Genomic DNA, 17,822 nt, shown 5'->3' on the forward strand with positions numbered 1-17,822 from the left:
CAGTTTTATCATTCTGTTGTTGACCTATAAAGGCTAACAGAACTACTCATTTAACAGGTGCATTTTCTTCAGTGATTCGGTTAAAAAATATTATAGAGCACCCACCGTGTGCATTGTACTCACATGGTACTGATCACTTGGGAGGAGTATTTGATGAAGTCATGGGCCCTAACATCAATGATCTCTTATTCTTTTGGTCAGTTGGCCAAGAGAGAAGATTAATTGCTCATCACCAGCTCTTCCATCTCGTACAATGCTTAGTAAATATTTTCAGAATTGGTTAATGAATGTTAGACTGTGGAGAGAACTGTCATTTTACAAACTTTTCTTTGCTTTTTTACTTTAGGTTTTAGTTTTCTGATTCTTTGAAAACAGCACTTTTTTTGGTCTCAGGAGTTCATTAGGAAACACACATTTGGTGTGTTGTTTTTTATTTTTGTATTATTTTTCTATAACATGCCTTCATTTGTTTTAATAGATAAAATCATATATGTAACTTTTCTGAAGACAAGGATAAGGAGGCCCTTTCTAAATTATGAAGTTGTGTTTTGGTTTCTAAGACAGCGTGTAGTGTTTGCTGCTGATATAGCTTCTGTTGCTAAACAATCAACTGGTATTCTTCCTCCAATATGGTAATGTTTGGGGGATTGTAAAAGTAGACCCTTAACATCCTTGGGGAATATATTGGAATTTAGAAACACTTCAACATGCTCCTGGCTTTCTCCTGTATAACATTTCAATTGAGAGCCCCTGTTTCTTGACTATATCCTCATGTTTTTAAATTCACTCACTATTTAACTTTGAATTTTATCCTTCATTTGGTGAACTTTAAAAAAAAAAAAAAAAAAAAAAACAAAGAAACAGGTTTTGTCACCTCCTGGGATTGGTGATAAAGAAACAACTGTGAAGAGAACCACAAAGTAGATATGTGGTTTCCCTGTTGTCATCTGTTAGCCACACTTATTTTTACCCCTCACCCCCCCACCACACTCTAGACTTACAGTAAAAATTCATACCCCAGCAGAATTACCAATTGTATATTGTCCACAAATAAATGTCAAGAGCCTGTTGGAAGGTTTACCTTTACCTGCTCTGGGTTTTTGAATAGCCTTAGCTTCTTTGGAGCCTTAATTTCTCAATAAAATTTAAAATTAACTCATAAAGATGAAATATGGTATAAGACAAGTGACCTCACGGACTTAGTCACAGACTGAAACAAAACATTTTGATGAATGAATGGGAACTAGTTGTTGTCAGCTTGTAAATGATCATCTTCTTTTCTTTCCTAGTAGGATTTTTAGACTCTAAGGAACAATTGGAGCTAATCCACACCATGGAAATGGAAACCACCGAACCTGAGCCAGACTGTGTAGTGCAGCCTCCCTCTCCTCCTGATGATTTTTCATGCCAAATGAGACTGTCTGAGAAGATCACTCCATTGAAGACTTGTTTTAAGAAAAAGGAGCAAAAGAGATTGGGAACTGGAACCCTGAGGTCTTTGAGGCCCATTTTAAATACTTTGCTAGAATCTGGATCACTTGATGGTGTTTTCAGATCTAGAAACCAGAGTGCAGATGAGAGCAGCTTACATGAAACCATTGTGAAAAAACCCCTGGAAATCAGTCCATCATGTCCAGCAGCAGAAAATAGTATGTCTGTTCTGATTCCTGATGGGACAAGTGTTGGGGACCAAATACCAGAAGCCCATCCTTCCACTGATGCTCCAGAACAAGTGGTTCCAATCCAGGATCACAGCTTTCCACCTGAAACTCTTAGTGGGACAGTGGCAGATTCTACAGCAGGGCACTTCCAGACTGACCTTTTGCATTCAGTTTCAAGTGATGTTCCTGCTAGTCCTGACTGCATAGACAAAGTTATGGATTACATTCCAGGGGTTTTCCAAGACAATAGTTTTACAATCCAATACATTTTGGACACCAGTGATAAGTTGAGTACTGAGCTCTTTCAGGACAAAAGTGAAGAGGCTTCCCTTGACCTTGTGTTTGAGCTGGTAAACCAGCTACAGTACCATACTCACCAGGAGAACGGAATTGAAATTTGCATGGACTTTTTGCAAGGCACTTGTATTTATGGCAGGGATTGTTTGAAGCACCACACGGTCTTGCCATATCATTGGCAGATCAAGAGGACAACTACTCAAAAGTGGCAGAGTGTATCCACTGATTCCCAGGAGCACTTGGAAAGATTTTACTGTAATCCAGAGAATGATAGAATGAGAATGAAGTATGGGTATGTATTTATAACTACTTTAAAGCTGTTAAATTCTATAGAGAAGGTCAAGAGGCTAAATGCTTAGTAGGGTGGTTTCTTTAAGTAGTAATCTGACAGGTTTTATTCTTTTGGCTATTTACTACCCTGATTTTTCATGCTGGTTGAATGCAGACTATTTACCTAATCAGAAAATGAAGGTTTTATGATTTGAACAATTCATATGTCACCCTGTGCAATATGTATATGCCTGAGAAGTTGCATATACATTGAATACTGTGAATCAGATACTGTTAATTGCACAAGAGAGTTGGCTTTTGAAAGAAAGTCTAAGGTTAATCTTATAATAGCATAAATGATGAGTACCAAATTTGTCTGTTTTAAATATTTGCATATTGAGTAGCTTCTGTTTTTTAAAGGGAAATAGTATTGTTTGGAGATTATTATGGCACTCTTTCCATTTTGAATGGCACAATTTTTCTGGGAACTTCTTCCCAAACTTCTGAATCATGTCCAAACATGTTAACATTTCTTTTAGTTTCCTTAAGCCTTTTTACCGTTAAGTTTATTGTTCTATTTATCTTACAGATAAAATTTTTCTGCAATTCAGGCTGTTTTCTTAGACCTGAATAATGAGTTGAAGGGAAAATTTGTTAATAGATAACGTTTATCATTTAAATAAAAAAGTTATCCTCAAGTTTTTGTATGCAAGGCATGTACATAAATAATCTACTTCTTTTAAGTGTGGATGCCCAAGCAGTACTCACTTATAGGGAATTGAAATTTCCACATCTCAGTTTGTATTTAATTGAACATAAAAATGAAGAGGAAAATGATAGTTGCCACTTGTGAAGTTGCTAGTGTAATAATTGAGGTATAGTAAGCATTAATTTTTATTTCTAGTTGTTTCCCCTGTAGTATAGGAGTTAAAATGTGTGATATTAATGGCTATTTGTCTATGACCAAGAGAGAGGGTTAAAATTATATGATAGGAGAAGAATACATCTGTCTTGGGAGACAATGAGGGCGACCTGACAACTTCACAGATGATGAATGGCCTAATGATGATGAATGGCCTGATGCAGTATGGGAAGGCATGACCCATAGGAAGGAAAAATACGCTGGTATCGTAACCCACAAGTCCAAGAGAAACCCTTTTTCCCTCTTTTAATTATCTCTTTGAGAGAGCAAGCATGCGAATGGGTGTGGGGGGGTTGTGGGGGAAGAGGGAGAGAGAATCTTCAGCAGACTCCATGCTGAGCAGGTAAGGTCTGGAACTCGTGACCCCACGATCATGACCTGAGCCTAAACCAGGAATAGAGCATTTAGCCGACTGCACCAGCCAGATGCCCCCAAGAGAAACACTTTCTTCACAGTCCTCTTTGTCACTGTTCACAGATAACTTGAGTTACACTAACCCAGGTGTCTGGAGAGTTAGCAATCAAATGGTGTCAGTAAACCATTTCTAAGTTGTTTAATTTTGTTAGTCTTGATGTTAACCCGTGTTCAACATAGTACCCGGGCATTGCTGACATTGTAGAAACCAGTTTTGTGTTTTATTTTTTAAACTTGCTCCCTTTTAATATTAGGTAAGTGGTTTTCTCTTAATATTACATTATTTCGGTTGTATAGTACACAGGATCTTTGTGTGTCTTTAGCAACTTAATTATCATGAGACTAGAACTCTGCATCTTGTGTTTCAAAAGGAATGCATGGAATAAGATAAGAGACAATATAAGATCCAGTTTTAAGGCATTATTATATAGGAGCCATTGGGATAAAAGTAAGATAATATCAAGAATGTAGCTTAAATCATGGGTAGCTCAGTTGGTTAAGGATCCAACTCTTGGTTTCAGCTTAGGTCAAGCTCTCATGGTTGTGGGATGGAGCCCCCGCATTGCGCTCTGTACTCAGTGTGGAATCCACTTCAGAGTTTCTATTCCTCCCTCTTTCCCTCTCCATTCCTTTCCTCCCCTGCCCCCCAGTAAGTAAGTAAGTAAGTAAATAAATAAATGAATGAATAAATAAAATCTTATTTAAAAATGTAGCTTTCTAATCATTAATGTATTATTTTGATAATATCAGGTAGTCAAGATTCTGTCTTGCTTGGGTCACAAAATTCTTATGTCCTGTAATAAAACTAAGTACTTTTAATTTTTTTTTTTTTAAAGCAAGCATTGGAGAAGAGAAAGATGTTTTCCATTTTATCTCAAAAATCTTTTAAATAAGGTTTGTCCAAAATCTGTGTTGCCCATGAGCTAGCAATTCTAATTGGTATATCAGGGTAATTAATTTTATATATACTTTCAAAGCCACTGTAATCCTTCCATCTCCAGATTGCAAAACTGCAGAATAGTGGCCTCCCACTTCACTCTTATGAAGCAAATTTCCAGTCTGCTGAGTACTTCAGCATCTTGGTACATAAAGTTACTTTCTGAATTGGTCTGGAAGAAACTAGCTGGATTATTGTCCAACACATTATGTTCTGTTGCCATGAGCAAGGCAAGACAGGTATTTCGATCTCAAAAGAACTCTTAGGTCAGCAGCATGTTGGGTATTTTATTCTTTAGTAAAATTACTAGGCTAAAGAATTAGGCCTAGATATAGGCCTATAAGTGTACGTTGTTGGATCAGTAATAAAGTAGTTGGAGTGAGTGCTTGATTTCCAAATCTGTTTTAACGAAACTAATGTTCATTTGACACTTGAGAGGAAAAGTATGAGTGAATTATTGTAATTACTAATGCTGCTGCCACATTGTTAGTGGTAGTGGTCCTGCTCTGATAAAAATAGCAAAGGGCGCCTAGGTGGCTCAGTGGGTTAAGCCGCTGCCTTCGGCTCAGGTCATGATCTCAGAGTCCTGGGATCGAGTCCCGCATCGGGCTCTCTGCTCAGCAGAGAGCCTGCTTCCCTCTCTCTCTCTGCCTGCCTCTCCATCTACTTGTGATTTCTCTCTGTCAAATAAATAATAATAAAATAAAATCTTAAAAAAAAAATAGCAAAAAGTATTAACAGTTAATTATTAGTAAAGTGAAGTTCTCAGAGACAACAGTAAGAAATACAAGATTGTAGATAGCTAAGTGTCAAAAATTAGGCTTTTGGGAAGTTGACCTGTGGTCATTGCAACCTGGTTTTCCTTGTATTCCAAAGCGATGTTGTGTTTCCTGGCAACAAGATGCAGATAACGGCATGTTGAGCCTTGCTGAGAGATTCACAAACAAGCTGGAGCAGCCCAGGTTCACATGGTTACCACATTATTTGGCTAAAGCTATTAATCTCTGTGGTCAGGCCTGTAAAGCTGGTCTATCTGTACTGATTGCACATAACCAGGAAGTGTGTGTTCAGCTGTGTATATGCCCAAGTCTGGCCCAGCAGTCTTTGGATTCAGAAATAATGAATGGCAATTGTTTATCCCATTTGTTTTCAACAGTTTATATGACTTGGAAAATGATTATATACCATATCCCTGTCACTTCATTGTGTGGAACTTGGGGAAAGTTCAAAGTTCTGGGTCTCTAGCAGAGACAGAAGTTCATAGTTTCAAACTGTACAGATAAAATCCTTTGTTTTGCAAATGTATTGGGTTTAACATCTAAATTAAGCCAAATTAGATCTGCAATATTCATTTCACTCCCAAGAATGAAATTAGGAAGTTGAGCTACGTGAGTTCACAGGTCTCTTCCAACTCTTTAAGATTCTTGGGTACTAAAAACCTTAAAAAAAATAAAAAAGGATTTCAATAGTAAATGCTTATTTGGTTCGTTGTAATGAAATAATTTTAATTATTCTTTGCAATTTTGTCTTTATCCCAAAGTATGATACAATCCCACTGTCCTTTCTCACTCTGCCCTTATATATCTCCAGATGTTTATTGCTGACATCAACTGGAAACTAGTTGTATGTATGAACTCCCCATATTCAGATGCCAAGGCTTCTTTTGCTCACGGGATGGGCTTTGGAGAACTTCCAAATTCCAAATACACAGTTAAGAAAACAACATTGGATGTTGTGTTTTCAATTAAGAAAACATAGTCTCTGACAATTTAGGCACTCATCCTTAGTAGAAAATGATACTAAATGGCAGGACTAAGCAGTTTTGAAAGAGCTTTACTAACTGTGTAGAATACTGTTGTGGATAATTGAAATTGTGAAGGATGTGCATATTTCTCTTGAGCAACTGAGATCACCACTGCTTTTCATATTACATTCATGTTAAAGTGTGCCTGAATACAGAACATTCTTCTAGTTATTACCACCCATGAAGGAAAGGCACTCTGCAAACTTCATTTGTAGGTAATCTGTAGGTGAAAATAAGTCCCAAGTTAAGTGATTATTTCTAATCCTGAATTCCTAAAAGAGGGGGAGGGTGAAGAAGAAAGTACAAACTAGATACTATAGTTAATTTTGCTTGGAGGCCAGTGTTCTTTTTCTCCTCTTTGGGAATTAAAGCTTATCAATATAAGAGGGAGTTTTACTAGGCTATGGTTTAAGCCTAGAATGGTGTTACAGTCTTACTTTGGAGTTCTTTTGATTGTTAATTGCTCTTAGAAGGTTGTTGATTTTTTTTTTTTTTTAATCTATCCAAGAGACAATACCATTAGATGCCTTCACAGGAACTTAGTGAAAGAAGACAGAAGTGTTATTAATGATAATATAGAGCATATGCTGCTATTTTCTGTTTGACTTGCAGAGTGGATTATCTATAAAGTAGAGCAAGCTCCTGACTGAACTATACTGGAATAGTTAAATTAGCCAAGTTAGCTCTGGCCTGCACAGCTGTGATGATATAGGAACTAACTCATTATGTGTTATTGATAACACTGGAGAGAGGAGAACAGCTGAAACTTACTATGCCTTGTGACTTTTTGGTATTTCTTGAATATACACAGCTGGATGAGTTTGAATTTATTTTAAAAATTCCTGCCTAAGAGAAAGAGAGAGCTCCATAAGCAAGAACTGTGTTTGAAGTGACTTTCAAAATGTGTGCCTTCTGCTTTAGGATAAAGCAATCCAATGAATTATTTTTTGTACCTCTTTGTGCTCTATTTACATATGAAATAAAACTAATTGGCTTCTGTCTGTACTAATCCAGCGAAGTTACTGGGTCTGTGTAGAGCTGTCGTGGGGATCAATAGCAATCATCCATTTATTCCCTTTCTGGGTGTTTTTTGTTTGTTTGGTTTTTTTTTGTCTTTTTGTCAATAAGCAGATTAGACTTTTTGAAGCAGCTGTCACCTGACTTCAGGTTGGGGTCAGTCTGTTCCTGAAGTATTTACTAGAATTAAAATGAACCTTCAAAATGTCAAAGATGTATAACTTTTAAATCAAATAGTTGAAGGAAATAGCTTAAGGTTACCTGGCCATCCCTAAAAATAATTACATGATACAGTATGCATTTTCTTGAGTTGACTCTAGAGTTTTTATGTTTTATTATAAATGGAAAAAATAAGTGTGCTCCATTCATCATTTAAGATTTCATTCTGTGCATATGGACATGCAAACACTACGATTTGATTAACTCTACTATATTCCTATAAATCTGTTTCCTATTGTTACACTAGAATTTCTAGATTCTGGATTCGCATTCTACCATAAAGCAGGTAAATTTATAAATTCCACCGGTGTATCTCTGATCTTAGTTGGTGATCCCTTAGTTTTATATTGGGCTTGGAGGCTCTTTCTAAAGGGTTAAACAGTACGTAGCTCATACAAACCTGGGATACTCAAGAAATGCTACTAAAATCCAGCCATTTGAGATTATGACTGATTTCCTCTGACCTCTTTTTTTTCTTATCCTCTGATTGGAGACCACTAGATTTTGCATCCTTTGATTGTAATAATTTTTATCACATTAGAACCTGAGGTCCTCTTAATGTAGATCAGTAACCTTTAATAATTACTTGTTTGAGAGTTGCGCTTTTCTTTTTGTGGCAGGAAAACTTCAGTATATGTATCATTTTTGCAAAGGAAAAAACATATTTTGAACTGTAAGATGATTCTTGATTATTCCAGCACAACTTTATAAGGCTGGTTCTGGTAATTAGATACTGGTAAGTTTTACAAGAAATTCCCTTCATAAAAGCAGCAGAATTTCTCTTTTAAAATAAAACTGGGAGTCTTAAACTGAAGTGAAGTGAATATGAGTGATTTTATATCTTTTTGGAAGATAACAAAGTGCAGAGGGTTTAGTTATGTTCTGTTTCATTCTGGGTTTGAAATTTTTGAGTAATAGCCTAAGGTCTTCGGTTGAACCATACTTTGCAACACCATAAGCACAAACTATACAAAAGAATAAAATACTTCTGAAGTTTACCATTTCTAGGAGCAAACAAATTACATTTTAGATATGAAGAACCTCTTTAATAAAATGTATTATTATATTTATAGGTTACTTATGATAGTGCTTTCTAGGGGCCAGGAATTATACTGCACAGACTTGTGTCTGTTTAAAATCCCTGTAAGTGTTAAACCTAGTCCAGCCCAGTCCCTGACACTTGAACTATAATATAAGCCTTGATAATTCCTTGTTAATGGGGGAATTAGAAATTGCAGTAAGTTCTGAAATACATTTTGAAATCTGGGGGAAAAAAGGATTTTGTGCATAATAAATTCCATTTATTCAACTTGCTAGTTTATAAGGTTTATATTTGATTTGTGCAAAATTATAGTTGCAGTCTTATGCTAACTATAGCCACTTCTGTGATCAATAACTTAAATTTTAGAAGTTGATGATATTAATGAACCTCTAATTGTGAAATTTAAACAATTTTCCTTGCTTACCTAACCTGTTACTGTTGCTAAGACAAGCATAGAAGGGAGTTAACTAAGCATTCCTATTTGCTGTGTCCACACAGCAAAATGGTGTCTGTCTCCTTGATCTTTCTCTGCTATGTGCTGTATACTTTTAACACCCGCTTGGCCAGTAAAGAACCTTTACAGGGTCATCACAATGAAAGGGTATGCTCTTAGTGAGAATGCCAGTGACTCTTCCCTTTCACATTTTACAGAAACCAGTGATTTGCAAGTATGTGTGCCACAGAATGTGCCAGGAGTATATTAGAATCTCCCATGACTAAGTTATTTGAGAAGGAGTTCAGGAAATTTATACTATTTATGCAAATGGATGTCCTTTATTTTGGCTCTATTGCTTCTAGGAAGGATTTGTTAATTCTCTTTATGTGAAACATAGCACTTCTCATATGACTGGAAAATATGTTTAGGGCAAGCTTAGAGGAATTTCTCTTTGTTAACAATTTTTTTTTTCTTTTGGGGGGTGCCTGGGTGGCTCAGTCAGTTAAGTGTCTGCTTTTGACTCAGGTCATGATCTCAGGGGCCTGGGGTCAAGCCCAGCATCAGGCTCTCTGCTCAGTGGGGAGCTTGCTTCTCCTTCTCCCTCTGCTCTGCTGCTCCCCCTGCTTTTTCGTTCTCTCTCTTTTTCTCTGTGTCAAATAAATAAATAAAATTAAAAAAAAAATTTCTTTTTGGACTGAGATTTTTTTTTTTTAACTGTCCCTTCTCATTTAACATATAGCCATAGAGTTTGGGTGACCTTTGCTTGAAATTTTTATCAGCACTGAAGAGTGGGGGAAGAATGGCAGGGATAGAGGCCCAAGGGTGAATTTGCTTGCACTGTGTATGCTCTCAGGATCTTGCCTGCACCTTGTGATCTTCACAGCTCCTGCAGCTGATCAGGGCGTAGAGAGGGCAAACGGCACAAAATACTCTAAATAATTTCCTGCTGCGGTTGGTCTTTGGTTTCTGACTGCCACCTGGCTTTGCTCTTTCATTTCCAGGCGTTGAGAGAATAAAAATAAGCACAGGAGAAATAGATTTGCCTTCTGAGGTAATAAAAAGAAAGATATCCTTGAATGGGGGTAGAATTTATGAAACACAAGGCACTTTGCTTGCTTATGACGTTTGATTGTCCAAATGCTGCCACACATCAGAAGCCTTGTATAAAGGATTCTACAATTGATTTGTTACCAAAAATTTAGGCTATCTTAACTATTGATAAAACTGAATCTGTCAGAGAAACAGATTGGCTTCATAGATTCCTCTCCCCCAGAAAAAGTTACTGGTTTAAAGCCATATTGAAAGGTTTTGTGGTCACAGTTTATGATATGTACACAAGAAAAAAGGTATCTCCTAATATGTTTTCTGTAGGAAGCCTTTTTTTTTTTTTTTTTTTCTTTAAGAAATTTGCTTAAAACTCTCAGGAAGTGTTGAATTCTCTGTATGGTTAGTTTGCATATATTCAAATCTCTAGTCTTGAGAGCTTCTTAGTCATCTCTGGGTTTCATAATAAGCCATCGAAGTGTATATTTTTAATTTGCTCATTTCAATTAGTTTATCTGTACTAAGTGGGGAAAAAGATAAGGCTAAGTTGAGAAAATTCTGAATAAAACCTTTTTATAAAGAGTTTGTAGTTTCAGAAGTTGATCTATAAATTAATAGCCTGTATTTTCTCCTGGTGGTTATTAGAGGATTTATTTTATGATAGTTGTTTATAATTATAATTTCATTTATCTGTAAATGAGTTCTGAGTTATTTGTGGTTATTTGAAAGCAATTATTTTAAGGTAATTTGAGCATTTACATACAATTGATTTTGTAATCAAGGAGGAAAACTGTATAAGCAAATATATTTTAGCCCTCTTCCAATGCTATTTAATTCTATATTCACAAAATTTAATCAATCAGTATGGTGCCCTGAGTACATGGCAGTTTTTATTGGCTACTTTGAGGTAAGATAGAAACTTCACAGTTCTAAAAATATTTCACTTAACAAATGGGATATTCACTCATCTTCATAAAAGGCAGTAACTGCATAATTTAAGGCAGTATAAGGTATGATACACATTTAAAAAAAATCTGTTGTGTGCTTTCTATCCCAGCTGTTGTAGAAATTAAGTTTCAGTTCCTCTTCAGGCCATGGTTGAGAAGTATGTCTCACTTAAGTTACCTTCTAGGAGCCTCAGGACATGTGACTGAACTTGGCTAAAAGTTAAGGCTGTATGACATTTCTGATGTCTTCAGAGTGCAAAATTTAATCCCATGCCTCTGTAAATAGATAGCAGTGAGATTTTCTGATCTCATAGGTGTAATTTTTATTTATGAAAGATTTTTAGGCTTACCACATCTTATTAGAAGGTTCTTTTGTGTTCTTTCCTTTGATCTGGTAGTTTTGTAGTAAAAGCAAACAAAAAGCCCAACATAACACAATTTAGTAGGTTCTTTTCCTCAAGTAGATATTATAATTTGCTTTTAGTGGTTGCATAGGGCAGAGGGGACTTCAGTGTATGGTATTTTTTAGGGTTTAGGAAGCACTTAGGTGTACTCAAATGTGTCTTGGTATAAAGGTTTTTGAGAATAAACTATGTTATGTGTTTGTTTAGTTCTTCTCATGCTTTTGGGGAATATAGAATTACAAAAGCTTAAAAATGATATTCGTTCATGTAGGGAATCTGCCTTCCTTTTGTCTCCTCTTATTTATCCTCTCATTTTTATTTCACAGTGTTCATTTCTATAATGACTTTAAGACTACAGTTAGGGGGTGCCTGGGTGGCTCAGTGGGTGAAGCCTCTGCTCAGGTCATGATCTCAGGGTCCTGGGATCAAGTCCCGCATCGGGCTCTCTGCTCAGTGGGGAGCCTGCTTCCCCCTCTCTTTCTGCCTGCTTCTCTTCCTAGTTGTAATCTCTCTCTCTCTCTCTCTCTCTCTCTCTCTGTCAAATAAATGAATAAATAAAAATTTTTTAAAAGTAAGACCACAGTTAGATGTCTCACAATTTGTAAATTAGCCATGGCGTTTAACACACAACACAGATCAATGTGATGCTAGACAGCATCCACTCACTAACTTGGTGCCTTCCCATTCACCTGTTTCCAAGATGTCTCAGGAGGCACCAAGGGAGCAGTCAGAATTTTGTCTTAAAATGATCACCGTTTTTTAAGAATTGATTCCTGGAAACTCATTGTATCTTAAAGTGAAGAATATTTTTGCGGGGGGCCTGGGTGGCTCAGTGGGTTAAGCCTCTACCTTCAGCGCAGGTCATGATCTCAGGGTCCTGGGATGGAGCCCCGCATCAGCTCTCTGTTCAGTGGGGAGCCTGCTCCCCCCCCCCCCAACCGCCTGCCTCTCTGCCTACTTGTGATCTCACTCTCTGTAAAATAAATAAATAAAATCTTAAAAAATATATATATATTTGCCTACCCAAAATTGTTTGAGATATTTAGAACGATGAGCTAAATCCATGATCCAAGTTTGATGTTAATTGTTTTACAGAGTGAGCTAAGCCTCAGCAATCCTGTCTTGATTTGGTCAGGGTCTCTTTAGAGGTGGACCGATTTAATTGTCAACATTTGATTCTTAGCCCACGCACAACTACTGAGGGTCATATGTGTAATAATGGAAACTTCTAATTTTGATCTGTAGGCATGTCTGTATTTATAGCTACTTCTGGATACAAAGAGGGAAAATCCAGTTGGTACTAAGACCCATGTCATAGTGTAGAAGTTAAATATAGAATTTTAACCTCTGCTACATATTGAAAGATGTTGCTTATATAGGCATTTATAGAAAATTTTTTATTGCCCCAGTAACTCTGTATTTGAGTCGGTATTAGCAAAAATCTTAATAACAGAATGAATGACAGTTTACTATGCTTCTGAAGCATAAAGTTAGAATATGTAGTCCTCTGAAGTTAAATAACTACACTGCTCTCACAAAATACGTTGGTATTGTATATGTCATGGCTTGATTCTCATCATCTTGTAACATATTTGAAGGGATATATAAACTGCTAGATATTCCAACATTGCTAAATGAGTTCTGGAAACATCAAAGCCAGGTATCAAAAGCCAGCTATATTTTGTGTGCCTGTGAAATTTCTTTAGCAGCAGCAAACATGTCCCATCTGTCATGCCTGTCTCAAGTCCATAGCAGAAGAGCTTAAATACTCTATATACTTCATTTGATCTTTATCCTACTATTGTTAATGACCCTCAGTTTTGGGAGAAATTTTCACTCTACATCACAGTAATAAAATGAGAGGACCTATTAATTGTGTCTAGTTAGTCGGCTGATTAGAGCAGGTGTGAATTAGTTTGACATCACAGATTTATCCTTGTAGGAAAATAGTTAACTCTTAGAGGATGGAAGACAAATTTCTGAAATCTAGCCCCTCTGGTTAAAACTGCTCAGAGTAGGGTCAAAAAATTTAATTGACCATTGCTAAAGTCTGACTTCTGTATTTTAGTTCCATCATCTTCCCACTTAAACGTGTTCCACCTCCTATAATTCCTGTCTCCTATAATGGCACCTTACCCAGTCATCCAGATCAGAAAAATGGGACACATCCTAGACTCTACATTCCCTTCGGCCTCACATGTAATCCCTATCTTGTGCAGTCATATTTTGACTCTTTAATAACTTTCAGAGTCTCCCTGCTATTGCCTCCTTAGTTCTCTATCATCATTTGTCTTGAATAGTTCTAATAGTTACAGATGGCTAAGTCTAAGAATAATAAGTATTAATAATAATGAAAAACATGCTGATAAATATTTAGCAAGTAAGTGCCTGTCTCCACCCTTTCCCTCCTTTTCCCCACTGTGTCCTACCTAAGATAAACAAATCAGTCCTCCACACCATCATTGTTGGAGTAGCTTTTTAAAAGGCGAGTCTGAACTTTCTTGAAAACAGCCCAGTGATTCCTACTGCCCACAGAATCAAGTCCTGACCTCTTAACCCAGCATACAAAGCTTTTCATTATCTGGCCCCAGCCAACATATCCAGTCCAGTCTTATCTCTTATCATCCCCCTCACACACATAACACTCTGACCTCTCACATGAACTGTATGTACTGCCCAATCTTGGGTCTCTTGTGCCTTGTTTGGTTGGCTTCAGCACATGTCAGTCACTCTGCATGTTATGTCCTGCCTTCCATTGTCTGCGTGGTGGCCTGCCAGACTTGATTCTCATTTCATCTACTCTAGGATACCTCCCATGAATACCTTTCCTGACCCCATTTCCAGTAGAGGTAGGCCCTCTGCCTTTGAATCGTTCCCAGAGCACCTTTGTGCCATATTTCACACCATACCACTGGGTTTGCTTGTGTGTGTGTGTGTGTCTCTCTCTCTCTCTCAACTTACTGACTCTGGCCCATTTCATCTTATCCCCAGCACACAGTCCAGTGCTTAGTCAGTGTGTCTACTTAGGATTTTTTTGGTTTTCACATTTCTTTATTGGTTTCAAACAACTTATAAATACAGAAAAATTGTCTAAAATGGTTATATTCCTTACTGGGCTCCCAAATGCATAATCCCAAGAACTATTTATCTAACAAAGAGATCATGTTCTTACTAATTTCTGTTTCATTAAACTTAAAAATAGTTTTGGGTTTTCATTATGGTTCTGTTATTTACATCATGGTCCCCGCTTACTTTCTTTTGTATTTGAAGTGTACACAGAAGAAATGATGGTTGTGGGACATTTCTTTCTGACTTAGGTAGGTGTAGGTGCTCCATGCATAGATAATAAATAATTGAAAAGTGTCTTACTTGGTATGTCAAGTTATTTGTTGAGTAGGGGGAGAATCATTGTTATAAAGCATCTAAATTATGAGAATGGGTGTTATTTTCAGAATTTTAGATTAGTTTTGTATCTGGATTCTTACATCGGTATGTGTGGTAATGTGTTTGTTGGTGAAGCATACAGAAGCAGAATTGTTAATATTTCAGCAGTCCTAGTTCATTCTTCCTTTTGTAGCAAAAATCATCAATCTGTTTATAAGATTTTTTTCCTGATTCATCGTGATAGGGTTATATCTTGGGGAAGTCAGTACTGATTAATTTAGCCACATGATATATTTAGTTAAATCTAAATCCTATATAGTGGCCATCTCCCATACTCTCTCTTTTCTGGCCATCCCTCGGTGGGGGATGTCTTTAGGCCTTATAGAGTTCTCATCTACCAGGATTATTGCACCCTGCTTTACAGAGCTTCCCTCTACCTCCGAATCTCTAGCATTGTCTGTTTTGCTCAATCTTCACACATCCAGTATTTACTGCTTCGACCCTTTATCACCTCAATACTCTAAATTTGTACTCTTAAATTTGAGGCTCTGAGATCCTGGGCTTACTTCCTCAGTTCATGGCCTGACATCTTTCATGTTGCCTATTTTACGCTAGTTCACGTGTCCTTATCTGCTTTGTACCCCTGTTTAATAGAGTTCCTTTTCCAGCTACTTGCATTTCTCCTGTCCCTCCCTGTCCCTAACCTTCTTCAACAAGCAAAATGCTTGAATTATTTTTTTCTTGTTCTTTTACACAATCCTGGTATTTATTTTCTTTCTTTACTGGTATTTTTTCCTATTATTTAAACTATTCCTAAAATCCTTTCTCTTAGAAAAAGCTGTTTGATTGATACAGTAAAGCCTCTTAACTTTTCCTGACTTGATCCATTCCTAGACACCAGTAACCACCTCTTGTTCCATAATGCTGCATGCTAATTCTTTATCCTCTCATTCCCAGGATGTACTTGCCACTGATGAGTTTAGTAGGCAGATTGTACTGACTCTGGTTTTATGTTTTGTTAGTTATTTCTCTCTTGAAGCCCCTGTAAGCCAGGAACTACATCTGTTTAATTCTTTGTGTATTGCCTAATACAGCCCACCATCACCATTACCACACATACATGACTCATAACTGCTTTCTCATAATAGGAGACAATGGTTTGATAAAGAAGAGTGGTGTATGTTGAACATTTGGCATCTGTATCGCATGCATTTTTTACTGATGCAGATGGAGGAGAAAAGAAATTCTTGGCTTTGGATTTTTTAAGCATTCCCTGTTTAAGGGAGAGCAGGTGGTAAAATTAATCTTATAAAAAGATAATTTAATGTTTTTCAAATTTGTTGTTTTGTCTCTGCAAAGTCTAGAAAAGCATATTGAAAATCAAATAGAGCTAAAACAGTACTTTGATACATCAATCCAAAGAACAGTTGATTGTAGTAAATTAGGATTTGTCATAGAAATTTCATAATACCCAATGGACTGAAATGCACAGAGGATGTGGCAAAAGCTGCAGTTTTAGATGTCTTTCTCATGCAAATCATTATCTATGAAGTCTTAATAATACAGGCTTAAACAGAAATTGCTAGAGTGGTGTCCAGAATGAAATCTGGTACTTTAACAACAAAAAGCATTGGCTGTTTATAATGCATATTAACATAATAACTGCTGTTCTACGAATTCCTTAAAGAAAATACTGAGGATTTAACTCATAATTGGGAACACTTACTGGGAAATGAACTTAAAGCAAGAAAATCTGTTTAGAACTGGAAATTATGTTAAGAGGGAGAAACAGGTTAGTATCTCTTGGCTCAATATCAGATTCTCCTAAAATTAAGTGAAAAACGTTTAAGCAACTTGATGTGAGGTTTAGTTTAGGTATAGGAGTTCCGGTTTTCAGCATTGTTCTACTTTTTTAAAGAGTTTTCCAGAAACACTTTTTCCTTTTGAATTAAGTCCCCTTATTTAACATAAATAATTTTAAACCAAGAAGTGTCCAAATGTAACTTTAAACTACATTTTATTGTCTTATTTCCATTTCACACTTAATTAAAAGTATATGGTACTTTTAAGATCATATCCTCCTTCCTTCTTCCTTCCATCCTTCCTTCCTTCCTGTCTGTTCTCCTAAGCAGGAAATTAGGGTTTGGGGAAATGCCTTAGGAATTTTTAAAGGAACATACTGCTTTTATTAAGTTACATGCTTCATTGGCACCATTAGTTGGATATATGACTTGAGGTGGTTTTTTTTCCCCCCAAATAGAATCTGTTTCAAAAATTATGAACATGAGGATAGAGGATGGTAGATTTGCCAGGGGTGTTTATTGAGAAATGTTAATAGGCATACATGGAAAAAAAGGAAGAGAGCGTTGTGACAATTTTGGAAGGATACTTTATAGCCCTCATCATGGTGCTTCAGTATTTACCTAGTATATTAAAGGGGCTGAAGAGTGGCTGCAATAAGTAAATTGTTTAATTTTGTGTAACCAAGTTTTTTTCAAACATTTGAACCACAAAATGCTTTTTACACAGAATACCTATTAACAGTCCTTGAAACAAGTGTTCCTAGAGCAGAATTTGGAAAGTGTTGTACTAACCAACAAAACCCCTAGGTCAAAATTAATACCTTTTCAAAATTCTAATTTACAACAAGGAAATAAGTTGAATATTGGGAATATTTGTTCCAACACCTGGATTCACATGAACCAGTCATTGTAAGTGCACTATATCTGGAGTATCCTGTGTATTATAGACCTCCATTTAGAAATCTGTGGTGGATGGGCTCCTGGGTGGCTTAGTTGGCAAAGCGTTTGTAGGTCATGATTTCAGGATCCTGGGATCAAGCCCATATCAGGCTCCCTACTGCAGGGAGCCTGCTTCTCCTTCTCCCCTGCCCCTGCTCATGCTGTCTCTCACTATCCCTCTCAAATAAATAAGTAAAATGTTTTTTAAAAAAAGGAAGAAAGAAAGAACTCCATTATGAAAAGGGTAGAAAGATGAAGGAATGTGTCTGGAAACTTAGTCACT

At 36.6% G+C, this 17,822-nt stretch overlaps 1 protein-coding gene across 2 annotated transcripts in view; it reads left to right on the forward strand.

The window, feature by feature from the left end:
- The window catches only part of TIPARP (TCDD inducible poly(ADP-ribose) polymerase), a 31,469-nt gene that overhangs the window by 2,259 nt on the left and 11,388 nt on the right, over positions 1-17,822 (forward strand). For both annotated transcript variants that reach the window (XM_082685554.1, XM_082685555.1), the window contains exon 2: positions 1,293-2,250. In XM_082685554.1, the coding sequence (XP_082541680.1) occupies positions 1,334-2,250 (917 nt within the window). In that variant the 5' untranslated portion in view covers positions 1,293-1,333. The remainder of the gene's footprint in view (positions 1-1,292; positions 2,251-17,822) is intronic.

Source organism: Mustela nivalis, assembly GCF_964662115.1.
Source record: "Mustela nivalis genome assembly, chromosome: 1".
In the NCBI taxonomy this organism is placed as follows: domain Eukaryota; kingdom Metazoa; phylum Chordata; class Mammalia; order Carnivora; family Mustelidae; genus Mustela; species Mustela nivalis.